We start from the raw sequence: 27,903 nt of genomic DNA, 5'->3' as shown, positions 1-27,903 counted from the left end.
AAAGTTTTGCGGGTCGATACCAGAGGGCGCTGCTACGGGCCTAATTTTTTTTTGCTATATTGGTACACTCTTCATATGAACGTATGTGAAGTTTCATTTCAATTGGCCACTTATTTTTTTTTTTACAAGCCATTTAGTATCGACATGTCACAGTATTTTTTACTAGGCTGTTCATTAAGTTTTGACGTTCAACCAGAGGGCGCTGCTACGAGTCTAATTTTTTTTTGTCATATTGGTACACTCTTCAATGAACGTATGTGAAGTTTCATTTCAATCGGTCACTTATTTTTTTTTTACAAGCCATTTTAGTATCGACAGTATTTTCACGTCACAGTATTTTACAGCTGTTATGACGTCATCATTTGATGAAAAACGCTTTCCGCGCATGATTTTTTTTTGGTTTGAAAACAGATGGAAGTCGCTAGGGCCAAATCTGGTGAATACGGTGGATACTCCAACAATTCGAACTTTAATTCATGGATTTTTGCCATTTTCGAAATGCTCTTCTGACAGGGTGCATTGCCCTGATGAAAGAGGTTTTTTCTTCTGCAAACCGGGTCTTTTTTCACGAATTTTCACTTTCAGTTGCTCTAAATGTTACAAAAATAATCAAAATTTATTGTTTTATCAGTTTGCAAGTAATCCGCTAGCAAAATTCCATTCGCATCCCACAAAACTGATGCTAACATCTTTTTGAATTTCTGGACGAACTCGTTTCGGAACCGAAGAAAAAGGTTCACACCACTCCTTAACCTCTTGTTTTGATTCAGGATCATGATGATAGACCTAAGTCTCATCCATAGTGATGATTCAATGCACAAAATCCACTTTATCCTATCGAAAACGCTTTAAATGTTGTCAAGAAAGATGCATTCGAATGCGTTTTTAGCGAATGCGGCACCCATTTTGCAAACAGCTTTCAGGAACCCAAAACTTCAGTCAAAATATTGGTTATACTGCTCAATGAGTTGGCTAGGTCTTGTACTTAATTTCTTTCAGTGATTGACGATTTTCGAAAACGATATCCTGTATTGTTTTACGATTTCCGATGTTGTGTCTGTTTTTTTACGTTTTTGACATGGATCGTCTTAAAGGCTACTACGACCATGTTTAAACTCAGAAACCCCCTTTTAACCACCTAATTAAAGGTAAAGAGTCCTTATACACTTTCAACATTCGTTCATAAATTTTCCTTTGCTTTTAAACCTTTCAAAAATAAAAATTAATCACTGCACGATACTTGATTTTTTCCATTGTAAAAAATACTGTGACATGTCGATACTAAATGGCTTGTAAAAAAAATAAGTGACCGATTGAAATGAAACTTCACATACGTTCATTTGAAGAGTGTACCAATATACAAAAAAAATCAGCTCGTAGCAGCACCCTTTGTTGAAAAAGCTCAGAACTTAATGAACAGCCTAGTACAACGAAAAAAGTCAAGTGTCATGCAGTGATTTAATTTTTATTTTTGAAAGGTTTAAAAGCAAAGGAAAATTATGAACGAATGTTGAAAGTGTATAAGGACTCTTCACCTTTAATTAGGTGGTTAAAAGGGGTTTATGAGTTTAAATGTGGTCGTAGTAGCCTTCAAGACGATCCATGTCAAAAACGTCAAAAAACAGACACAACACCCGAAATCGTTAAACAATACAGGATATCGTTTTCGAAAATCGTCCAATCACTGATAGAAATTAAGTACAAGACCTAGCCAACTTCATTGAGCAGTATAACCAATATTTTGACTGAAGTTTTGGGTTCGAGAAAGCTGTTTGCAACATGGGTGCCGCATTTGCTACAAACCCATTCGAATGCATCTTTCTTGACAACATTTAGAGTGTTTTCGATAGGATAAAGTGGATTTTGTGCATTGAATCATCACTAGGGATGAGACTTAGGTCTATCATCATGATCCTGAATCAAAAACAGAGGTTAAGGAGTTGTGTGAATCTTTTTCTTCAGTTCCGAAACGAGTTCGTCCAGAAATTGACTAAAAAGATGTTAGCATCAGTTTTGTGGGATGCGAATGGAATTTTGCTAGCGGATTACACGCAAATTGATAAAACAATAAATTTTGATTATTTTTGTAACATTTTAGAGCAACTGAAAGTGAAAATTCGTGAAAAAAGACCCGGTTTGCAGAAGAAAGACAATCTCTTTCATCAGGGCAACGCACCCTGTCAGAAGAGCATTTGGAAAATGGTAAAAATCCATGAATTTTAGTTCGAATTGTTGAAGTATTCACCCTATTCACCAGATTTGACCCCTAGTGACTTCCATCTGTTTTCAAACCTAAAAAAATCCTGCGCGGAAAGCGTTTTTCATCAAATGATGACGTCATACCAGCTGTAAAAAATACCGTGACGTGACAAAAATACTGTTGATACTAAATGGCTTGTAAAAAAAAAATTAAGTGGCCTATTGAAATGAAACTTCACATACGTTCATATGAAGAGTGTACCAACATAGCAAAAAAAAATTAGGTCCGTAGCAGCGCCTTCTGGTATCGACCCGCAAAACTTTATACACAGCCTAGTATTGCTTGTAACGCTAGGTTCGAAATCGTCGCGTTCTCAACATAATTGTTGTTCAACCTTGTCAGTGTTGTTGAGGATATTTTCACTGTCATGTATTTTACTTACAGCACGTCATTATTGTCAAAACAATCGTAAGGATGGGGAGTGCGGCTAAACAAGAGTCCATTACTCACCTGTTTGAGTTCTATACTGGCCGGTCCGGTGCGGCGTCTCGTCGACTGTTTTGACGTACGGAAGCAACAACCATCAAAAGATGCTTGTTTGTGGACGTTCAGCTTGACAGTAGCAGCACTTTCGACGTTCCGATAATTGTTGGCCAAGGTGCTGGGTGTGAGAATTTCCCATCGCACCGTGCTCATGCTGGGCCCTGATCGGTGGCCGGTGGCAGAAGCCACCCTTTCCTTGGGTGAGTGATGGAGAACCGGCAATCCCGGCGTGGGGGACACCCGTGGAAGCCCTGGCTAATTATCGCGGAGGCCATCATTACCGAGATCGGACCGGGGGCCTCCCGTCCGATGCGCTCCGGAGCGTTACTGATTTGGGGAATTGGATTTCGGACGATGGGAGTCGGCGTGAATGTGGACTCCAGGAAGCGAAGCGGCCACAAAAACCGGCCGTCCAACCAACTGCTGGTGGGGGTCCGACATTTTATGAATGAAAAGAACGGGTTCTACACTTTCCAGTAGCCGCTTTTGGGGCGAACGCGAGCGAAGAAGTCCATTCAGCTCAGATCGGTTGGCCAAAACGTGAAACAATTGATTTTGGTACGGTGTGTAGGGGAACGATTTTTGGGCCACATTTCTCTCGCCACTGTTGGAAAGTCGCGGAAAAGGCCCCCGGGCACCCAAACTGGTTCGGGATAATAATTCATCTATTTATTATACGATTATCAACGCGTAATTACGATCGTGTGGATTTTGCTCATTTTCGTTGTTAGCGCGACGCGCGAGGACCCGCGCTGTGGCCACGGGGGCTTGGCGCGCTGCAGGTGTCGAATCTATTTTCCGGCCAGGGGCGAAGACAGCGAAGCACCCACCGTGGTGACCATGGATCGAGGAGTTTTTCACACATTTTGGGCCGATCGAAGCCGGTTTGGGGGCTCAGCAGGTTCTCCGACAGATGTTGGCAGATGATGTGGCGTAGTGGACTGAAGGGAGCCAGAGGACGAGCAGGCAGCGAACTGATCGGCAGGAAACGTGTGTGCTGGTAGATATGATCGCGGTCTACCCCCAAAATTTAGTCTTAGGCCGCATTTCTTCAGCCCTGAACAGCTTTCTCTTGATTTCAACGATTTTTATTCAATTCCATTGAATTCGCAGTCGAATCTGTATAAGTCGCACCCTGCAATTTTGATCGAAAATCTTGGAGAAAAACCCTATTCCCTAAGTTATTGAGAAATATTTTCTTCGTCAACTGACTGTGTGGCATGTGTTGGGAATCTATCCAATAACTCTTTTAATCATCATAGGAGCCATGACATTCCTTCTCAGAATCACTTCTATCGAAAGTCAACAGACTACTGAGGCTCTCAGCTACATCATTAACATGTGGATCACCAGTTTCTTCATAAATTGCCTCATCGTCTGTCCCATCCAGCTTATTCGAAATTCCGGTCTTTTTAAAAGACTTAACAATGACTTCTTCCTTGATACTGCGCCAAGCAAGAAGGACCCATTTACACATTTGCTTGGTACTAGCTCTAGCTCAAAGCGTTTCCATTCTTCCCTTGCAAAATGAATTACCTAAAAACTTAAATTCAACTGCGTCAGATTTGGATTGCAGATAATCACAATCTAAAATTAGGAAAGCTATTAAGAAGGATTAACCAGCAATATACAAGAAAACGGTTACTACGCTTGATGAAAAAAACCTACCCAACTCCATGGCTTTTTTCGAGTACGAGAAATTTTGAGTACATCTGTCACAGCCAACTTTAAGCCTCTAAACGCGGATGAAAAGTGCGACTTATAGAGCATAAATTACGAATAAATAATCTTTACCTTTACCACTGAAAAGGGCATGTTTGCAGGCGCTTTGTTCATTTTGCTGTGTCACTTCGAGACGATTTTTGCGATGGCAAAGAGTTTGCATTCAACTTCGTGTTTCAAATGAAATTTCTTGAGCGGAGTTGTTGGAAATCATATTTGAATCTTACGTGGCTTCCATAGGGGGTGCATCCAGAACGGTTTTGTATGAGAAAAACATAACAAAATTGAAGGAATTGGTGCTTAGAAACCATTGTAGTACCTTGAGATGGGACTGCAAAGCTTCACAGCAAAGATTGTACCAATTGTATCGTAAGTTCGAAAGAATGATTTAACCAGTACACCAGATATTATTCATAAATGATTGATGCAAGTGTACAGCACCAGAAGAAGCTTACTTTGAAGTTTTGGGGAAATAAAATGGATAGCATAAAATTGGATAAAACAAATAGTTGATTTCCCATTCGTTATACTTCCAGGTAAATCTAGGCAGTTATAAAGACAAATGACGACACGATGGGAATCTGAAAGGAGCTACGTGTTAGTATTTTAATTTTAAACTTTGAATGTGTATAAACACAGAAAATTTATTGATTTTATTGGGAATAGTCATCTGAAACACAGCGAAACTATTGCATACAAAGAATAATAATGCCTCAGTAATGGTTCTAGCTTTCTAGCTAAAAAGTGAAGTGAAATCATTCCCGATGCTCGTAACATTACGCCTGCCGAGCTTATGGAGCCCCGCAAGTGGTCCATTGTCTACCGGGCCCCGCCAGGTCCGGGTTTGGGTCTAGTTTCACCTCCTTCCCGGAGGCCGTGCCGAGAAAGACGCCCCACGAATCTCCTGAACCGCCTGAAGATGAACCAGAGAAACGAAGGTACCGAAAAAAAAGCGAGGAGATTCCATCTTATCTGGCCAGCGGATGTTCGGATCGGACCCGGTGGGGTTTCGCGCGGTGGGGTGAGGGGAGAATCGCCACGAGGGGCGAGTCAGTGTCTAGCCACTGCCGCGCGCTGGAAGATCTTGGAAGATGTTACGTAGTTATTATGTGCCTTCCGGGTTCATTCATGCTTTCGTGTCGATTCGACGCAAACGGCTCCGGCGAGTGAGACCCCCTGGGTGGGAGAGGGGGGGGGGGGACGGGTTGGGGGGTGGTCAAGGCGGGAACAACCCCGCAACAGCCCCTCGAGCGTCAGTCGGCCATCCGTTGGACGGACGGATCGTGATGCCGCGAACTGATTTCGTGAGTAAATGTAGAATCAAGGTTATGTGGCGGGTACGGCGCGGGATGCTGCTGGCTGTTGGGTAGCCGCGGGCGAAGCGGCTCGTGTGGATGAAGGGGAGCAGCCTTAAGCCAGCCAAGACACGAAGACTGTGCGAAGGAACGAAACCAAACAGAAAAAAATTACTTACCTTCGGTGGACTTCTGGAACTTCTTCGTACTTCGCGGGGCGAGGCGATCTCTGACTCGAAGTCCAAAGTGCGTCATCCTTCCATGTTCTAGGTTCTTCTGATGACACCCGACACATACACCCGATCAGTTGTCATAATCCAAATTGGGAGCAAGATGGGCCCTGATGGGTGGTGCGTGTTTCGCAAGAATTCTGGCCTCCGTCTGTGTGTGTGTTTCGAGATTCACGAAACATTAGGCAAAAAAAAACGCACAAAACACCGACAACATGGAGAGGCCGATGGCAGAAGCGAGCGTTTAAAATAAGTTTGGCAAATTCGGTAGCTAATTAGAGGAACGCACGCTCACGGCGCACACACGGAAACGGCCCCACGGACGGAGCCCCCGGGGTGGCGGCCCCCGTTCTTTTGGTCTCCGCATCCGCTCAGAAGTTCTACGCGGGAGGCTACGAGGATTGCGAGCGAAGTTGGTTGGCTGGCTGGCCGGCCGGGGTGAGCATCACGCGATCGGAAGACGATCGCGGGAAGAGAACCGTCGCTCCTATTTGGTGGCCCCACATGCTCTCGTACCAGACCCCCATCAATCATGCTTCTTCGTAGAATGGTTCTAGCACACCCAGACGCGGGCGGTTTAGAAACTTTTGAGCAAAACTTGCCGATGTCTCGTCTTCGCCATTTTGTGAGGCAACGGGCACAGAGCACTTTCAAACTTCAACGGGGTTTCCTTGCTGTGCATTGCGACCGAAAGAAAGGAATTTTAAATCCTCTGCTTGAACGTTCAAGGATTCAAGGAACCGTGTGTGTGGAGTGGAGCCCGGCCGCCCGAAGGAAAACCGATCCCGAAGCCACCGTAAGGCGTCCGGCGCGAGAAAAGTGCCTGTCAACAACACGCAATTACAACATTCCGGCCGATTTTGCGAGCGACTTCCTCGCTCCGGTGCCTCGGCCTGACCTTCGGATAATCACTTAAACGGTCTCGGCGGTACGGGGCAGGCACTTGACACGGTTCCGAAACGGGGATCAAGATGATGGGGCGCACCGATTATTGCACCAAAGACCAGACGCCGTTGCCCAGACCAGAGTGGTTCGCCTGTCAATGACAGAGCCTGGTACGAGACATCCGTTGCGCCCCGTGGCCACGGTAATGGCAACGCAAGCGCCGTGAATCAGATCCTGTTGCAGCATAAGTACACGCACAGGCGGCCACCACATTCTGCCGGTGAGATGGTAAACATGCCAAACGCGCGCGTGGAGGTCACAGAAATATGATCGCGGATGTTTCGCCGAGCATTTCGAGGGACACCTTCACCGGTTCACCGGCTTTGCGATGGCACAGGACGCAACACGCACGCGGCCACGGTCAAAGCGTTTTGGAGTGTTTCGAGGAATGTTAATAACAACCGTAATGTGTCATTAAATGGGGCGGGAAATATTTATCAACGGAACCGTGCGACGAAACAAAGGACAGGATTGCGACAATTGAAAGGGTTTTAATCGGACTGTGTGCGCCTTACTACACATAATTGTTCATTAGTTCTTCAGTTTTTTTTATATTCCATTGATCAAATTAAATAAGCTAACCCGTGCAAACAGGCTCTCTGGAGCCCCAGCGGTGAGATTGGAGATCAGACACAGGGAGTTGTTAAACACAGGGATATGATTTGCTGATTATTTTTGGTTCATTTCATTTCATTCATTTCATTTGGTTATCAAACAAAAATGGCTGAATATTTTTCGATGCTTGGACTTTCATTTGAAAGGTTAAATCATTTAATTTATGCATTAAATACAATTTCGGTTGCAGAAAAAAATGGGAAATATGATAAATTTATTTCCAAAGTGGTACGTCTTCATCTCATTCGTCAAAAGCACATTTCATCGAAGCTCATTTCCACCCCGGTGGCTGTGTTAATAAGCAGTACTGTGGTTCGGAAAACCCACATATCGTGCAAGAGAAGCCAATGCACCCACAACGAGTGACTGTTTTGTGTGGATTTTGGCTGATTGGTTCTTCGGCGAAATTGAAGCTGAGAACACAGTCGATATTAATGTTATGAGAACAAACTAGCAACTATTGACGACTAATTCAAGTTGCTATTGCCGAAATAGGACCAAATATAATCGAAAAAGTACTCAAAAACAAGTCGACCCAATGAGCAAAATTGTTTCCATTAAAAAATGAAATGAATTAATCTTTCAAGCGAATATAAAGTTGTTTTTTTATAACCAAATTAAAAAGTGCACCCTTTTTAGACCACCCTGTATAATCGATAATCGATGTTGTGGTAATTAATAAAACCTTTCCATGAGTTCTTTGACGGTTCAGGCAGAGATGCTAAAATAATAACGAAAAATGGTCACATCGAGATTGAATAAAGGGCTTGTTGCAGGATGAGGATGTAACCAAGCAAAAGTATTGATCCCTGCTCCACCTGGAGATGCTTGCAGAAGCTCCATCAGTCACCAGTCACCGCAGCGAACGTTCCGCAAACTGTCTCCGGTGATGAGTGTATCCTTCCATCAATCGAACTAAGGCGAAGCAGGCAGGGCAGTGAAGGGAAGTCCTTGCGGAACAGGTTTTCAGTGCACCACCCACCACCACCCACCGCACGGACCAATCTCGAGGCGTCCGTCACTAACACATGAAGCGACGCGCTTTCGTTGCGTGTTAGTGTTGGTGTCCGCACACGCAATCCGCGCATCGTAGTGTGAGTTTTCTTTCATGTTGCGCGAATCTCGCTCTCTCCGTTGCTCCAGCAACCCGGCGTATCCTTCTGTTCCTTTCACTCACCGATGACGCCTACTTAGCAGCCTTCACACACACCACCAGCCGTAGCATACTCCAGCATAAAATTAGGGCGGAGCCTGCGGGTCGTCGAAGGCTCGGCGCACCAACCGGAGACCGCGACCGATCCGTGCACCACCACATCCGAACTGGAACGACCTGCAAGGTACAAACACTACCCTTTCGGGCGCCTGTGTAAGCCGTGTGTGTGTTTATCGTGTCTTAACGTGTTTAGTCTTTAACGCACTTTGTTCGTGGTTGGTCGCGCAACGAGCGCGTGTGTTTCGTCCGCCGTCGTCGTTCGCCGTCGCCGCCGTCGATCGTCATCATCATCGCCGTCGCCGAGATATCCTTGGCGCAATAATAATTATCGACGGCCGCTCCTCGGCTCCGGTGATCCCCGTCGCGTTTTGTGGTCGTAATGTTACATCGTCACCTCGCAGCAAGGATCGGTTAAAGATCGTGTGTGCGTGCGTAGGTGTGTGTGTTCGTGCCTGTTACACGGTGTAGCAATTTTTGGTGTGAAGTGCGAGTTTTGTTTAGAATACAAATATATGTAATTGCGCCAGGTGAACCGCGAAGGCTTTGATCGTCTTTGGTTTTGGAGAACCCAGAACAAAAGTGTGCGAATGCAATTTTACGTGTCCAGGATCTGAGTGTCCGAAAATCGATCCTCACGTGGCCCGGTTGTGTGATTCGCAAATAAACGGATCCTTTCAAACAACACTTTTGGATACTCTGAAGCCCTCTGACCCCAAACCCCACGCCCAAGCAGGAAGCACGTTTTCCCGGTGCACCAAATATCACAAAACAACATCCTCAGTGATCGATCTCGAATCGGCAGCGCAAGTGTGAAGTGTGCCTACCGAAAAAATTACATCACGCCCTGAAGAAACGGAAAAAGGATTTCGACCGACCGAAAGAAAAAGTGTTTGAAAGTGTAACAAATTCATCAAACAAAGTCCGTCGGGTTGCCGCCCGGTGCCGAAGGACCGTGAAGAGAGAGTGAAAAGCAGAGAAAGGACCACCGACCGGCGCGAAGGGCGCGAAGAAACAACGGCACCGGATCGAATCCAGATCGAACCCGCGGATCATCGTTGCGGTGCTTCCGCTCCGCTATTGTGCTCCCGGTTCGGTTCCCTGTCTGTGGAGTGTCCTATGTTGGATCATCAAGTGTACCGATCGTCGAAAGAGTGAGCAGAAAGTGGTGAGAAAGTAGTGCGCTGTGTGTGTGCTTTGGTCTGTCCCTTTTCGGGCGGAATCAAGTGTGACCCGAGTGTGTATCTCCTCCTGTGATCCTTGTGTAGTTTTCGGTGTTGTTTCGGTGTGCGACATCCCCCCCCCCGCCCGCCGCGCCGCGTGGTGTGTCCGGGGCCAAGATAGAGAGTGAAATAGGTGACCACGCGTACAACAACGGCCTTACAATTCATTTCGATAAAGTGGCCTCCATCGGCGCCAACACGCTCAACTTTACGGACCTGGGGAGCCCTTACGAGGGCCCCCCAAGCACCCCCCAGTCCGGCATGGACGCGCCGGATGCGCCCCACACGCCCAAGTACATCGATGGCGGGGCGACGGCCACCGCGCCCGGCAAGTCGGCGTTCGTCGAGCTCCAGCAGCACGGGTTAGTGTACGTTCCGAGACAGGCTCCACCGGGGGCTCCTCTTTATCGGGGGTCCTTAAATCCTTAAAACGAATTCGCAAGTGAATGATGCGTGTGATCGTCGTCGAAAATGAGATTGTTTTAAGCCGATTGTTTTCTCCTTCAATTTTTTTTTTGGGGGGTTTTTGGTCCATTTTTCGAACAAACGTGCTTGTCGATGGGAACTCAGCTGAGAGTTTATCAAGAAGAAGTGGACAAGTTTTATGCCCGATGCGGAAACTCATGAAGAAAAGAGAATGTTGCCAACGCGTTATTGGTGTTCTTAGTGTTTGAATCAGTTCTCGAAAAATTGACCCTCTCGTCCGGAATTATAAAAATATAAATACAGTGCCGATCAACAGCGAAAATGGATCGTCCCAAACGCATCCCTTTCAAGCGTTGGTTATTGATTTCTTGGATTTTACAACTTTGGCTGACCGGGTGGCCGAATATGGCTCCCAGATCGTGTGGAATGCTTTGCCTCGGCCAAGAACAGGGTGCTGTCCCGCCGGCAACGGAACCAAATGGCCCCACTAGCCGGGGTGGGGCAAACAGATACAATATTAATATGTGTACCGTCCCCCCCCATTACTATTTGCAGTGATAATTAACACAGTTAATGATAATGATTACCGACGTTGCCGGCACGCGCGCGGTCTGTGAGCGATCAAATGAGTCATAAAAGGAATCACATTAACCAGATGGACAGTGCGGGCGACCAGGAGAGAGAGAGAGAGAGAGTGCGAGAGAGTGCAACATAAACCATAACATCATCGTCGACGACGTGTGGAATGATCGATGGATGGATCGATTGGGTTTGATCTTGGCATTCCCGGATTGGTCCCGCGTCGACAAATGTGTCGCAAAAAGTGGTCCTCACCGCGGGGTGCCCCATTCCCCGGAGAGTGTCCCGTGTGAAGGATTGCCGGCAGACAGGATCGATCGGTGACCATTTCGCCGGCGGGCTCGCGGAGTCGCTAGTGGTCCGTGTGCGTACGTCTGTGTGCGTTTCGTTGACGTTTTTGTCTCTTTAAACTGCGACTTTTTTACGACCTCCAATTTGAGACCGGTCCTGACCGGCTGCCAGTAATGGCAGCGGCATCGTAGCGATCGTGGGCGCGCTCGTAGAGCTGAAAGCTAGTTTTACAATCATAAATCGGCCAACGAGCGTGAAGGGGGTGTGGGGGTCATAAAAAGCAACCCCCGAAGGCACACTACGCCACACCACTACGTTTCGGTATCGGGGTTTCGCCTTCCTTGGGCTCGTCAGTTTGTTTGTTTTTCCTTAACGAGAGCCTCCGTCCTCCGTCAGGAGCTAGGAGTTCCTGCTGCTCGATGGAAGCGCTTCTTTTTCAGCTTCAGAGGTTTGTCAAGTTTTATGGCACATATGCGCGCGTGCCACTCATCGCACCCCGTTTGAAGTCCTTTCCTCCGGCCGGGGCCCGCGCCAAGCCCAAGCATATTCCTGAGCCGGGCCCTTACTTTATTGCCATGCTGCTGCTAATTTGTCTTCGCGTACACTACAGAAATCACTAGACGAAACCGGCCCCGGAACACCGGATTGATTTAATGCCGTTCAATCAAGATTGGCGTTTGGCCAAAGCCCACCGGGGACCGTTTTATGGTCTCGGCTTGGTAACAATATTTTTACTACACCCTTTTACTCCGTTCGGGGCGACTAATTGCACGCAAATCGCACCCTCCCCGGGCGCAATGGCAACGGCGGCGGGCTGGGGTTAAAAAGAAGGTGATTTATGTGCTTACAATGAACTGTTAAAGACTCTCGTCGCTAAGCCTCTAAAACGCGGGCGGGCGATTTACGATTCGGAAGCCAAAGGGTAAACAACGAAATCGGGTTTTACATCGGGCGGTGGTTTTACGACTTTTACGGGGCGGTGGCGAAATGGGGTGGCATTAAAAAGGCAGAAAGTATCATTCGGTAAACAGTGCGGAGAAATGGTGGTTAATTGATTTTCTTCTGTTTTTGGTCGGAAAATTCCTTCGGAGAAAATGCCACCGCATCTAGGCGCGTAATGGTAACAGATATGATAGGCGCACGGAAGTCACTTAATTAATAGGAACCCAACGCCCAAATAGGTGTTTAAAATTAGTACAGACACATTTATTCGATGAACTTCTTTTATTTGATTGATGATTTGTTTTGAGGCATATGAATGTTTTATTTCATCCGCCTCCGAGGCCGAATATTACGACAAGAATATTGGCACACCGAATGCTAATCGCATTCTAGTTCTGCATTGGTTCCTAGACCCTTCAAGAATACACCAACCGTATCGATATATTAGGTTGGCAAAAAAGATATCGACGTTTTTCGCGATAGATGCGTTTAGTGATCGATATCTCGTGAAGTATCGATCGTACAGTTTCAAGTTTAGGCTCGTTTTAAAGCTGATTCTTTACACTTCAAAAAATGTTTAGATTGTTTTTTGTTTGTTCTATTCGTTTGTGAGTTATAGGGTGTTGACAATGGAGGTGAACGCAGAAAAAATTCGGTATATTTTACAGTTTTTGTCCGATAAAGGTGAAAATTCAAGCTAAGCCCCTGAAATTTCGTATGGTGTTTATGGTGCCAATACTCTAACAGCTAGCTGGGTCAAATTTTGGTTTCGTTGACACGTTTCAGTTATTTTTTATGTTAAAGCCTAGACGACGTATCGAAAATGTCGATAAAATCACAGAAACAATCAAAGTAGATCGGCATGTTAGTAATCAGAGCATCGGCCAGGAGCTAAAGATCAATCATTGAACAGCTTAAAGCCATTTGCGCAAACCTGGATTCACAAAGAAGCTCGATGTTTGGGCGCCACCGTATTTACACCAAAAAACATGATGGCTCGAAATGCCATCTGCGAAGTTTTGGCCAAACGGAACGAAATCGACCCATTTCTTTAAATGATTGATACTGGGGATGAGGTATGGGATACATACGACAATACTGTGTAAAAATAATCGTGGTCTAAGTGTGGTGAAGCAGATTAACCGGTGGCCAAACCCGGAATAATAGCTAGGAAGGTTCTACTGGCTATATGGTGGGACTTGAAGGAAATTGTTTATCATGAGCAGCTTCCTAGTGGTTTAATACTAAATTCAGATTGCTACCGTCAATTACTGTACCGTTTGAAGCTAGCAATTGACCAGAAACGACCAGAATCGGCCAACAGAAGAAAAGTTGTGTTCCATCAGGACAACGAAATGTTACGCACGTCTTTAGTCACTCGCCAAAAAATTCGGGAGCTTGGTTGGGAAGTTTTAATGCATCCAACGTATAGTCCGGACCTTCCACTAAGCGATTGATACCATTTTGGCGCATTACAAAATTTCCTAAGTGATGAAAAATTGAGATCAAGAAAGGATTTTGAAAATAGATTGTTCGAGTTTTTCACCAATAACGACCAAGCCTTCTACAAAAGAGCCAGTATGAAGATACTTTTGTGAAGGCAGCATATTTTTCAACAAAATGGTGCATATTTGACGCAAATCGGACCATTGGAAACCTGTTAAATATAGTTTTGAAATTCACCCAAAAAACGTCGATTTCTTTTTAGCCAACCTAATATTAGGCTCTTCAATAAGTTTGTATGGTCGATGAGAAAAACACATTTTTACGGATTGAAATACACTTTATTACTCAGTATAGTCTACGTGAATTGAAGTGAAGTCTATTGATGTCTATTGATTGATGACGCTTTTCACGCACGAGTTTGTTAGGTCGGAAAACAGATTGAAGTCGCCAGCGGCCAAATCTAATGAATACGGTGGATACTGCAACAATTCGAACTTTAATTCATGGGTTTTTGCCATTTTCAAATTGCTCTTGTGACACGGTGCATTGTTCTATTTTTATTTATTTATTTATTAGTATAAATTTGACAATGGGCAGCGGAGCCTAGTTGACAAAAAAGAGGTAAAAATTAGCTGACTTAAAAAGAACCCTAGCTAACCTAAATAACTACTGGTGAAGACGAGAACAAAAAGCCGGTAACCTGGCATTAAAAGTACGCGAGATCAAGGAAACTACGACACTGACGAATAGACATGTTATGATCAATCTGAGACGAGCAAAGGTTATACGTACGGCACATAGACAAAAAAGGATCGTTGTGACCCGCAACAGTAACTCGACAACAGTATTTTTAGCGAATGCGGCACCCATTTTGCAAACAGCTTTTAGGAACCCAAAACTTCAGTCAAAATATTGGTTATACTGCTCCTTGAGATGTCTAGGCCTTATATTAAATCTATTTCAGTGATTCGACGATTTACAAATACGACATCCTGTATTTTTCCTACGATTACAGGATTATTCAGGAGTTGTGTCTGTTTTTTCACGTTTTTAACATGGATCGGCTTGAAGGCTACTACGACCACGTTTAAACTCACCAACCGCCCTTTTAACTCCCCAATTGAAGGCGAAGAGTCCTTATACACTTTCAACATTCGTTCAAAAAATTCCTTTGCTCTTAAACTTTACACCAAAATTCAATCACTGCACGATACTTGATTTTTTCCGTTGTAAAAATACTGTGACACGTCGATATTAAATGGATTGAGAACAAGGAATGAAGACACTGATTGAAATTAAACTTGACATACGTTCATATGAAGAGTGTACCAATATAATAGAAACAAAAATTAGACTCCTAGCGGCCCCCTTTGTTACCGACCAAACGAACCTATTATCGTTCTTATTTGACACACTTTCGAGTTTAAAAAAAAACATTTTATGTAAGTGAATCCCGAAATGGCCCCTCAGTAATTGGGTGCAATGTTGGAAAAATCTTCTCAAGCTGCCGTCTCGAAAGAGATGATCTCGAACCCCGTGGCCTGGCCACTCCGACGTCGACTTCCGATCCGAAACGGATCGAGCTGCAACCGCGACCGACTTTCCGGTCACTATACGGAGTCCGTAGTTGCGGCCTTACTTTAGACGCCGTTCACTCGTAATGGCCGCCCGAAAATTGACGGGTTCGGCTACCGAAATTGAATTACGGGCAAATTGTTTAATTCATCCGGCGGAGCGGCGACTCCTCCACCCCGGACCGTGTTTAATGTTTATGCTTTTGCACCCGATTTTAGCGTGCGTGCGCGTGCGCCCGCGCACTCGCCGGCTCGCCCGCGGTGCGAGTTGATGGACGCCATGCTGGAAAAATCTTCAACCCACTGAGTTTTCCTTCCCCTTGTGTCGGGCTCGCTTCCGGTATCGATGCTGTGAAATCGGTACCCTCTCACGCCGAACGGGACCGATGGCTTTCGAACCGTGCCCAATACCGTGAGTTTTGGGGTATGCTGTGGGTGTTTTTTTATTTTCCCCCCCACCGGGTTTCGAGTGCCACGTGCATCTAATTACAGCCTTTCCTGGTTTGTGGTGTGGCAGGAAAAATTAGTTTACAATTTGGGCGCACGGGTTTTGGGGCCAAACTTTCGGCGGACGCCGACGATCGGCTTCCCGGTCGGTGCGTTTACTTTTAGCGCTGGCGAAAAGCAGGCCAACCGCGGTAGGCTTCGATCTGTCGAGGATAATATTCGAATGTAATCGAGTGAAACTAATTTGATCGAAGTGACCCTTCAATCCCGCGCTCTAATATCCCTTTTTCGTGTTCTCTTCCTTTCGCAGGTACGGTGGCATCCGGAGTGGCTATCAGCACTTTGGCGCCCAGGGCGGCCAGGATTCGGGCTTCCCGAGTCCGCGCGGTGCCCTCGGGTATCCCTTTCCCCCGATGCACCAGAACTCCTACTCTGGGTATCATTTAGGCAGTTACGCACCACCCTGCGCTAGTCCACCAAAAGATGGTAAGTTTTTGTCCGCCCACAAGCAACCCACCGCCCTCTCCGAACCCAGCCCCGAGCCAGAGAGAAGAAGGAGAGAAAGAAGAAGGAGAAAGTCGCAAAGGACATTTCCCGCCGCAAAGCCCCCGGGGCGCCGTCGGCGGAAGTCGCGAGCGTCGGCTGACAATCAATCAAATGTCCACCAACACGGCGGAAGGTGGCCCCGAACGCACCTAACCCCCCCTGCACGACAACGTTCCGCCCGGCTGGGCCGCCCGGGAGGTCGAAGTTAGTTGTGTGGAACGTGCCCCGTGTTTTGCTTCGCGGTCCGCGAACCGCCACATACTTTTCGCTTATGTAAACCCAATGTACAGCGCACAGTGTGCCTGTGTGTGTGTGTGTGTGTGTGTGTGTGTGTGTGTGTGTGGCGGTGACATTGCCACAGTGAATGATTTTCCCTCGAATCGCGGGTCTTCGACCTGCGGACCCAAGCGAAGGGCAAGACGCAGTGGAAGAAACTTAAATGAGCACCGAACGTGTCCGACTCGGTGTCGTTGACGCGTTTTTGAAGAACTTTTTATTATAGAAAATCGTGAGTGCAGGGCGAAATATTGCTTGCCAGAGTTTAATATGGTAATGGTTGGCATATTTTGAATGTTAAAAGACCGGCGGTCATTTTGAATTTACGAACAAAGCAAAGTAACTAGGATAGAATATTTAATCGAAGCAGGCTCTAATGGATTGCGTACGATTGAGACGTGAGTGAGGATGATAGTCCGAGGAGTTCAAGATGAATGAAGCCACACTTTTCACAAAATCAATTGAGAAAATCAAACATGTTGAGAGAATCACAAAATTTGTTGTCTTTAATCATACGTTTAATAATATGTTTTCGAAATGATCAAAGGTACGATCTCTGCAAACCGTCTAAATAGTACTGAGAAAAGTAATAATTTTTGTCTCCAAAATAATTGTTTACGAAAGGAATTGCCTCTTCATTTGGTGAAAATCTCTGTCGTCCGATCGAAATTGTTAGGTGAGGGAACAAACAGAAGTCAGAACAAACTTTAAGCTACATCTGCTGAGTAAAGCGGATGGTCAAGCAGTTCGAACCATTATTTGCGGATTGTCGCCATGGCAACCGCTGAGGAAACGCTACAACCAACGTGCTGACAGTTTGCCCATGTCTTAAAGGGCCGTTTACACGTTGCGATATATCGCAGCAATCCCTTGTATGAAACCAATTGCCACGATATATCGCTACGTGTAGACAGGAAAAAAGGAACAAATTGCTTGTATACGACCAGATCGGCAGATCAAAAAAATTGAATGCGCCGAGCATCAATTTCGGTCCAATCTCCATACATGTGTGCGTGTGCTGACGGTGGATAGACATGTGCGCGTGTGTTGATGGCGGTTTGACATGTTGTTTTGAATGTTTTTAAAGCAAAAGTTTAACGTGAGAATAATTGCCTCGCTTTAAAAGCCATTCCCTCGACCACCGTGACCGATTAGTACTCTTGGTACGTTCTATTTTTTGCTTTGTAACCGAAACGCACAATCCAAAGGCAGACAAACACAGTGTTTCTTCCATGGCTGTTTCCATGACACCGAGATCTGCGATTGCAAATCGCAACGAATACATCGTGGCGTGTAGACGCTCCACCTTGGCTGCGATATATCGCTACGAATAATGGATACAAGGGATTGCTGCGATATATCGCAACGTGTAAACGGCCCTTAATATTGATTGTAAATGTGACAAACTTTTTTTTGGATCTGTACTTAATCTTGTACTTAATACACTTAATAATGTACTCTAATCCAAACTTAATTCGGCTGTCCTCTAGCACCGTTTATTGAACTTTGGCGATCTTTTCTGCGGTAGTGGACGTCCCGAAAAAAAAACAATTTTACAGTGGTTAATGATGGTACAGAGTCCCCAAACACAGAACCCAACTCATTTTTTGGTTAGCGTAGCCGTATTATTAATTCATAAACAAATAATTAATGACACCCCGATACTCGATTTTGTCCATTTCCACAAAAACACTGGCATCAACTATTGTTACGCAAAAACTGTACCTTCAAACTGGCTGAAACTGGCTTTGGGGAGTAACTGTCAGACGATTGACAATCAAACTCACCAGCTTTCATTTGCTAGTGCTGCCATCTTCATGTTACCGTCGGAAACATTTTACGCCACCCTTCTACAAAAATAATGCTGTAGCAAAAAAGCAAAAAAGCAAAATATTTGAACACAAACACATCAGACCAAACTACCTTCTATTTTTTTGGGGCGATCATCTAGATCGTGGCCCCCTCCCCATCACTTAGCGCCAGAGTGCGCCAGGTGTGCCCGGGACTCGCCGGTTGATGAAACCCGCATTCTCCGCGGCGGCGGCTAATTAATTAGTCATATGAAATATGGCCAGATGCCCGCCGGAGGAACGAAGCGTCGACCAATCCTGCGTCGGCAAAAAATGGAAACGGCGAGCGAATGGAAGCGAACGGCCGGCGCCACCCGAAGGGGACCCCAAATGGCAGGATTAATGCACCTCAGCCCGCTGCATCGCAGAGGCTACCTTCCCGAGGGTTGATTTTTCGCCAAATCGGGGGTCGACGTAAAAAAATCGCCACCGCCGGCTAATGGTGGGCGCCCGGGCGAATGAATAAGTAAACACGGCGCGTTGTTTGCTACAAAAAAAAGCGAGCGAATATTTTGTAGCGAAATTAACTATTTATTAAGTCCGATCAAAAATTAAACCGCCGTTTGATCTGCTCAATGCACGGGCCAAAGGGAACCGGGAACCGGCGGATGCTTTGGCGTCCGCGAAGTCCGTTTGTGTGTTGTCCTTTTTTCCCCCGGGAACCCACCGCTGGGTTCGGCTCGTGCCGCACACGGGAAGGTGCAAATTAAATTATAGAAACCGAACCTCAAGCTGGGCCCAGGATTGTTGTGAAATGTCCCGATCGATGGCGGCCCCGTCGAACACCCCGTTGCCAGCACTTCCCGACCCGATCGACTGAAACGGAAGAAAGCGGAGTGTGAGCGCAATAAAAAAAGGAAAAAGGACACGAACAAATTGGCAAAAAACGGCGCGATGTGTGTGATGTGTGTCGCTCAACAAATCCGGCCGAGGGTCGGTTAGCGCCGGGGGCCACCCGCGGGCTCGGGTCAGGTCGTTTCTCGGTTTCAAGCGGACCCACGGCGGATACGGTTTCCGGTGCCGCGAACCCTTCGGAACGGAACGGGTCGCCCGAACCCCGGAGTCCCTGTTTCGATTCGGGCTGGGTGGGCGGTACCGCCATGTCTCTGGCCGGGTCCCTTGTGCCGCACACACACACACACACAGCCCGAGAAAGGGGCTCTAAAAAAACGAACGGAGCGAACGGAGCCCGCCTTTTTTGCTGCCGCCGAGCGAAACGCGATGCCGCCGCGGCGAGGTCCGCGCTCCGTGCGCTGACGGAATGTGAATGCGTTCAGCTGGTGTCCTTTTTCGCCCGGTGGCCACCATCACCAGCCGGGGATTCGGATTTACCCCGACGGGTGTTTCTTTCGTTTTGTTCCGCGTCCGTGTGCGTTTCCTGTGCCCGGAGCCGGTTTCCGGTGCGATCCGGGACCCCAACCAGGGGCGGCCGAGGGATGCGTCACCCGGGACGGGCGGGGTTTTCTCATTTGAATAATAAACGTGCGACAATGGCACCGTAAAAGGGTGACTCGTCGCTTCTGCCGCGTGGTCCTTTGAGGCGTCGGCCATCGACCGACGGGCCGACGGTTTTTCGAGTACGCGCTGCGCTGCGATGACGCAGCCGGAAGTGTGCTACAAAGTGCAGCGGCTATCGATAAGTATAATTTTCTAGCTCCGAAGGCAGCCCTTCAGGAAGGTGGCGCTCGCGCTGTTTCGACTGATCAAAACGGCATAGACACGACGTAGGGCGATGATACAGCAATTCAAATGGCGGCAAAGGAACCGCCAGGACACACTGTGCGATGTGCGGAGTTGATTGCGCGGCGAAAATTGCAAGTATCACCGCCAGCGTTTCGCGTTAAAGAATGTGACCTGCAACTTGGCCGGGTGTCCTGACCGATACGGAACCATGATTGTTGGGACGAATGGGACCATTTTGGGACCGCGACGGCGTTCGCGTTGTTTTGTTCGCGGCACAAACATTTAGTAGAAGACCTCACTTTCACTCGCCGGATGGAAATGTGTAAATATCCTTTTTGATAATGAAGAGACCAGTGACCACATCAAATTTGAATTGAAGATTCGTCTTCCGTTTCACTTTCAACACTTCGCCTGCGACTCCAGAGAGTGAGCATCAGGAAGAGACCCCCCCTGTGGCATGGGAGCTCCGTGGCCCCACGGGAGCTTTCCTTTTACGTATATGTAGGGCACGGACGCCAAACGTGGACAAGGATTTCTGCGAAATTCGTGACAGATTTGGGAATCAACGCGCGCGCGCGCTGTTGGGTGGCGAGCCCGATTCGTGTTTGGGAAGACCGCCATAAAAGGCTTGCCGCGGGATCTTCATGAGCATATCTCACCTGTATGTTGTATGTGGCGATTTTTTTTTCGCCCGTCTGATCTTGGAAATGTGATACAATCACAGGGTACGGGGCGGTCAAAATACGGTTCATTAATTTGGTTAGTATTTTGATTTTCTATTATCAATGTTGGTTTTATTTTCGAAGATTCTCGATAAATACGCACGAAAAGAAAATGTACAAAATTTGCCAAAATGTCAGATTTGCTCTACCAGTTAAGGAAAGTTTTCTTTCTTTCCTCTTAAAGCGTATTTATCAATCTTATTGCTAATCCTATTTATTAATTCTATCGACATAACATAAACTTAAATCTAATTATCATGGAAGATGCTAGGAGTAGTCGCATTTCCTCCACACCTTATCCGTTTGTTAAGGAAATATTGCAACGGTAAAATAAATATTGGATTTTTTAATTACATCCGGATCAATCATGAAACCCAAACGTTCACTCAAACGTTCACTCGAGCGTCATTTTGTTATCTGCGCAACGTTTGAGCTCCCGTTTGAAAAGCTTTCAACTGGATGAACTCTTTCTGTCGATTGATCGAGTTGTCACGGCGTTTAGGTTTTCAAACCGAGACTTGAAATGTTTATTTTAGCAATGCACATTTTGCGATGAATCTTTGTATTTTCAGTTCCTTCGCCGTCACTGTCGCTATCGGAAACGTAGTACGCGGAAATCATCTTAAAATTTCAGAAATATAATAGCAAGAATCGCACGCACATCTGAACTGCTATCTGTTTACCACTTCAATGTTTACAAAATGCACCAGAATGACAGTTCGTACTCAAAGAGCTTCACGTTTAAGCTTTCAGCTTCGGAGATTCTCTAATAGAACTGAAAAGACGCCGGCACTTGAGTTTGCCGTTTGAGTTTGAGTAGCCAAGAGATTGAGTTTCATGAATACAGACTGTTACAGACATTTTATTAGCTTAGATTGAATGAGGAACTCTTTTATGTATGAATATATTTGGATTTTATTAGATTATATTGAATGGGGAGATCTTTTATGTGTGAATATATTTGGACGAACGAGACGAGTAACACTATTTAATATGCTCAGCTCTTCATGCAATATTTATTCTCTAACTATGGGCGATAGTATACAATCTCGTCAATTTGTATACGAGACATTGATTATGTGCCTTACACGTTGAATAAATTTCCAAAGTCTTTAGTTTAGTCTTCAAATGTCACTGAACGCAACGGTTGTGGAACGGAACGGTTGTCGAAGTCGGCCTCCAATCGCAGATACCTTTTGTCAAGTTAACAGCTACATGAAGGTTGCGCCCGGCTCACTGTGATCCCTTCGAGAGGTTGACTTTTGCTTGGGACGAAAAAACTCCGCGGGAGGTGACCACGATGGCAAACCCGCAAAAAGTGCAACCCCAAAAGAGGTGGCGCAATCCAAGCAACCCCCAACAAGGGGGTGGGGGCATTGGGCAACCCAGAAAGTTCACCCCGAAAACTTGCCCGGTGCACGCGGGGTGATGCAAAAGATGGTTCCGAACAAAGTTCGCAGGAAAACTGCAACGGGGCATCGGAGGTTGAGGTTGAGTTGAAGGTGGTTTCAGCAGCGAGGATCGTAAAAGGACGTCGACGGTGGCGGCGGTGGCGAAGACGAGGTGCGCATAATTTATGCCCAGCCCCGTATGGACCCACCCAAGGTTGGGCACCCGTCGCTTCTTGGGCCGTGTGTGTGCGCGTCATGCTTTTGGCAGCAGTCATTCACGCCACGCACGGCACCACGGTGTTGCGTACACGCTGTCATGCTGGGATCTTGTTCACTGAAGACAGAGAGAGGGAGAGAGGGCGAGTGGCGCAGTGTCCCTCGAAACTGGGTGTCCGCTCTGACGGATGCATTGGATGGTTGGAAGCATTGTCAGCATAAGAAAGCCGGGCGTCTTCGCCGCACACTTTGTAGATGCGTCGTTCGTCCTCGTTGTTTTTGCGTTGTTTCACATTTCGTTGCCTGCTTTAATCGTGGCCGTGTTGTTTTGCTGTTTTTGGAGGGCCCCACACGCGACAATAGTACGCAAATCGCGTGACGTTGGGTGGAGGACCAAAAAGCATAAAAACACCCGAGAGTCACAGTCTCTCTCTCGAGTGAAGGTGACACATAGCGCCTGGCGAGCCCCGAAGGATGAGTGCTATTTGCGGAAGCTTTGGAGCGAGTACCTCCACATAGCATAGCCAGTCGACTGGGCCAACATTATGCTGCGCGTTTCAACCTCCGGTAGCTCTCGGCACACAGTAGCGCACAGCTGGCTGGCTGGCTGGCCAGGAGAGGACACAGAGCAGGCGAGGTGGTGCGGAGATTGGGTGCACGCAACCCCTCCCTGTACACTGCGCGCCGGGCGATGAGTGCAGAAAGCATGCTGGGCACACATAAATTAACATTTTTGATTAAATACAGCAACGCAATTTATGCACGAAACACGGGCCCAGTGCAAGGGCCCAGTGCTGTTGCTGCTGCTGTTGTTGGCAATGCTTTAAGATTTATTTTCTCTCTCTCTCTCTCTCTCGCCGTCGATCACTTGTTTCGGTCTTCCGATGGCCATTTTGCAACTTTCGATCGTTGTAGAAACGCAGCGAGAAACTTACTGGTGTTTGAGGTTTGTCTATAAAATTGGCAAACTGTTGTCTGAGCTGCGTCTGTGATTTTGTTTCTTCAAAATAAGCAAAAATAAGCTTTTTGTGATGTACTACAGGATGATCCATCGCGATAGGTACTATTTCAATGTTAAATAATTCCGCTTTTTGTCAGTCCATTTTGAGAAATGAAAGAGATTCTGAAACATCAGTCTATGCCGTTTTTGTCATGGATCAATTTATGCCAACTAACCGAAGACCTTTCAAGAACTGAAAGCTAACATCACAGATTGAACTGCTGCTATGACCAAACCATCACCAAAATGTTGTCAAATACAATGAAAAATGCCCAAAAAAGGACCGGTTTTAGTGTTTCTAATGGAAGCGGTCATTTGATCTATATTGTATTCTGAGTAAATTGTTAATAAACGGCATTCTATACCCTAAACAAATCTTGTTTATTTGTCAAAATCGACTGACAAATAGCGGAGTTATTTAACATTTAAATAGTATGGGTCGTGATGAATCACCCTGAGCTATTCCAAAATGGAAGCAGCTTTCTACTCCTGCGCCATTGTTACATTGTTGCAGCGATCTAGTGCCGTCTACAAAAGTTCCACAAGTCGGCGTGTGTTTTCTTTGAGCAAGCCAATAAAAGGAAATCAATTTTAGGGAACACCGGCTCGGGACTAAAAGGATTTTCTATCAGAAGCCCTGTCACCCTTCCTGGTCGCGAACGATGAACGATGGAAAATGAAGTTTTACCACCCTTGGGCTTGGAAGCATGTGGGTCACACACACACACGCGACAGGACTTGCACTTGCTGCGAACAGGACTCCAGAACCTTCCGTCTGGCGGGCCACTGGTGGACATAGTTTGATCGATAGAATCGTGCCCAACGCGCGGCTCAACATTGTCTTGGCTGAAAGTGTTGGTGCCCGTAAATCCGTGCCGCTTCGAATGGACCACCCCCAGCCCACCCGCTATCGTATCCGTTTGGGGCAAAGAAACTCGAATGAGGTGCGCGCCGTGGTGTTAATGAAATCATTATCGGTTCTTCGCGTGTTTTCTCGCGCAACACACGCACCGCACGGGGAGTGCACCGGTAATGCACCGCATCCTTATCAACGTCGCGACACGGAGTGTGACAGCCGACACTCGGTACGGCACATCTCTCCTTCTCTCGCTCTCTCTCTCTCTCTGTGGGTTTGCTTCGAGAAAATAAAGTAAAATCAATTTTCATCATCTGCAATCGATCTTTTTGCTCTCTCTCTTTTCACCACTACCGGTTTTTCCCCGTATCCGCCACCACCACCACCACACTCGCCGTCGATCACCGGCGGGCACCTGCACTCCGTCGCTCTCGGTGGGCCGCACTCTGCCGCCGCCGCCGCCGCCGCTGCTGCCGCCGCCGCCGCCGCTGCCGACGGTGACGCGCATTTCCTGCTAGATAAATTAGAAGACACCGGTCTGCGGGTCAACGGGAAGGGCAAGAAGATGCGCAAGCCGCGCACCATCTACAGCTCCCTGCAGCTGCAGCAGCTTAACCGAAGATTTCAACGCACCCAGTACCTGGCGCTACCGGAGCGGGCCGAGCTCGCCGCCAGCCTCGGGCTGACGCAAACACAGGTGAGTCCCCGTCCCCGACGTTATGACGAACGACGAAAAGAGGCCGGTTGATGGTTGTCCCGGAACAATTCTTAGCATTCGCCTTAATAAACAGTCGATCGCAGAGTCGATCGATCGAACAGCAGCACAAGGAAGCAGCCTTTCTAGCCTTTATCAAGCTCTTGTTTGATAGGCCCGTGTCTAGGCACGCGATTTGACTTCTGGGCTTTTCCTTTTCCAACCAAAAAGTCCTGCCATTTGACTTGTCTTTCAATAATGTTGTTGGTCTTGTTAACATAATGTTGGATGATTTGTTTGCCCATCAACCCTTGACAAGCTTGTTTCTGTTGTTTCCCTATTTAATTTGTTATTTTTAACGCTTTGATACTCTGTCGATACATTTTGATTTAAAGCATTGGCAGCAGTATTATTTAAACTAAATAACTTTCTTAATTCTACTTACGTTCTTCCGCGATAATGAATTTGTTAGTTGTTATGTCGATTTATTTTCATTTTCTTTGGATAAGCATAAGATCGATGCAATAAAACGTTTCTATTTTATTGCAACAAGTTTATGCTTTCTTCTATCTTAATTGTCTATTCTCTAGAAATTTAAGATTACATCGCTTTTTTGCCAAAACAATCCAACACCTTATGATTCAATACCCATCCAGAACAAATAGAAAGATTGATCTGAGTCCATAGGCTCTCAATCGATCGACCAGCAGCACTGGAAAGTATCCTTTTTAACCTTTATCATGCTCTTGTTTGATAGGCTTGGATCTAGGCACGCGCGTTGACTTTTGAGCTTTTCCTTTTCCAAACATAATGTCCTGACATTTTACTTTTCTTTCAATATTTTTCAACAACATGTTGGATGATTTGTTTGCCTATCAATCTGTCAAGTTTGTTTCTGTTCTTTTCCCATTTCATTTGCCATTTACATTGATGTTGTGACGGTAGGCAACTTTTAATACTGTTGTTTTTAACGTTTTGATTCTTTGTCTGTACATTTTGCATTAAAGTATTGGCTATTAAAGTATTGTTTGAATTAAATCTTTCTTAATTCTAACTGGCGTTTTTCCACGTTAGTTAGTTTGTTAGTTGTTGTTTCGATTTGTTTTCATTTTCTTTTTATTAGAAACGTTTTATTGCATTCAGATTTATGCTTTATTTTATCCCAATTCTCTATGTTCTTGAAATTTAAGATAAAATTAGTTTTTTTTTCCAAAACAATCCACCCCCTCTGAATTAATACGCACCCAGAACAAATAAAAGAGTTTGATTCGGGAGTCCATTGGCTGTCAGTTGAAAATGGAAACTAATCACAACCGACGGCACGTCCAATCACCCAGTTCCAGTTCCAGCCCTTTTCCGCTGTGCTGTTTGTGGCCAAAATTCTTTATTAGATTTATTAGGCAAATTATGGAACCGGAAACACGGCACATTACGTCGCCGTCGGTCATCGACGTATCGACATAATATGGCCAATTTGTGGCGGGCCGAAGCCGAAAAAGTTTGTCGACCCGCCACACTACCACCCGGCACAATATTTGGCAACCCAATTTCCTCATCCACCTACAGGGGAGACAGGCAACAGGGACATACGGCCCTTCGGCGAGCGACGCACGCCATCGCTGCAACACTTGCTGGTGTCCGGGTTTTTTTCCCGTCCGTTGTTGTTTGAAAAGTTTTTCAAACCTTCGACCCGGGGGTCCTTCCCGGAGAGGACCTTTCGATGTTTGTCTGTTTCAACACAGCCTGGCACCGTGTGACATGGGGCGACCCGCTCGATTGCCTCGGTCTGTGCCTCGGAAACTTTTCCATTTCCAATTGGCAAACCCCAACCCGTCCCCTCGCAACCGTTTTCCCCCTACGGGGCCGTTGTGTTTTCTTTGATTGACAATAGAAAGGGGTGAAAAAAACGACGACGACTCCGGGTGCCATTCTCGAGGAGTTCCGTCCCGGCAAGCCGTCAAGTGCCGGTGCCCCCGCTCCGTTGGAAAAACACCCGTTTACTACCCATCCGTCCACCCGTCCATCAAGGGCCGTCGGAACGGATTGGCTTTTTTCCCAGCACGCCACGGGGGTCATGGCAATCGATTTTGAAAAACCAATCACCGGCCAAATCGGCTCCCGGGGGCCGCCCGCCCTGTGGTCGGAAGTAGGACCCCCCCGCCGGGGTGGGGTTCAAACGGAAAGCTTGACTTTTGCGCCATGAATATAACATGATACTTTGGGGCCTTCGGCTCCGAGCCACTTCAGCGCCCTTGGTTTCCGGAGGTCCTTTGGTTTTTGGGCACCACGTTTTTGGGGGGTCCTCGCCCCGGGGTCTGGGTGAGTCCTTCCGTGATTGAAACCTCCGTGCAACAGGGAGTCCAGTTCCGAGTCGGGCCGGACGGGTGTGTAAATCGCTCGTTTGCTCGGTTTCGGTGTTCTCGCCTCGGCCCCGGGCTTTGATTTTGACGTCCACCGCGAACGACGGAGGAGACGTCTCTAGAGGAGGAAGGGAGGCACGGCACAGTTCTGAAGCACACCCACCAGTGGGTTCGAGGCAAATTGAATTAACGCAACATCAACCGAAAAGCAGAAAAAACAAGCATAAACTATGAAAAGAAATACCTCTCACGCCCACTATCAATAAAATCGGAATCGGAAAACAAAGGAAGACATGTCCGCCCGCTAACTGGCCTCGCCTTCCACCTCCCCGCCCCCCTCGGGGTCCGTCACCCTCAGCCCCAGTCGCGGTGTTTCGGAAACCGGTCGCTTCTCGGGACCCGGGGACCATGCGAAAGGGCGCAAAAAAGGAAGCTTTCGAAACGACGAAAGGGTGGCCCGCGCGGCGGTAGTATCAACAAAAGTGGGCACATCACCACCATCTTCGCCATCAGCAGCAGCATCATCATCATCATCATCATCATCAGCATGATCACAACCTGGCTGACTGGCACCCAGCGGGCTTTCGCGCAGTTTGGAAATTTGAATAATCATCGCATCGG

General features: G+C 46.8%; 1 protein-coding gene across 1 annotated transcript; it reads left to right on the top strand.

The window, feature by feature from the left end:
* Positions 1-10,244: 10,244 nt before the first annotated feature.
* LOC128278988 (homeotic protein distal-less) lies at positions 10,245-25,691 on the top strand. Its single transcript, XM_053017710.1, has 4 exons — positions 10,245-10,345; positions 15,999-16,174; positions 24,735-24,925; positions 25,680-25,691. Exons 1-4 carry the CDS (start codon positions 10,245-10,247, stop codon positions 25,689-25,691), a joined length of 480 nt encoding a protein of 159 aa, XP_052873670.1.
* The last annotated feature ends 2,212 nt before the right edge of the window (positions 25,692-27,903 follow it).

This window comes from Anopheles cruzii, chromosome 2 (genome assembly GCF_943734635.1).
Source record: "Anopheles cruzii chromosome 2, idAnoCruzAS_RS32_06, whole genome shotgun sequence".
NCBI lineage: Eukaryota > Metazoa > Arthropoda > Insecta > Diptera > Culicidae > Anopheles > Anopheles cruzii.
This window is presented reverse-complemented; position numbering and strand designations above follow the sequence as displayed.

Coding starts and splice junctions, on each gene's coding strand:
- LOC128278988 (XM_053017710.1), top strand. CDS start 10,245: ATGGACGCGCCGGATGCGCCCCACACGCCCAAGTACATCGATGGCGGG. Junction 10,346..15,998: donor GTCGAGCTCCAGCAGCACGG/GTTAGTGTACGT, acceptor TTCCTTTCGCAG/GTACGGTGGCATCCGGAGTG. Junction 16,175..24,734: donor CGCTAGTCCACCAAAAGATG/GTAAGTTTTTGT, acceptor ACGGTGACGCGC/ATTTCCTGCTAGATAAATTA.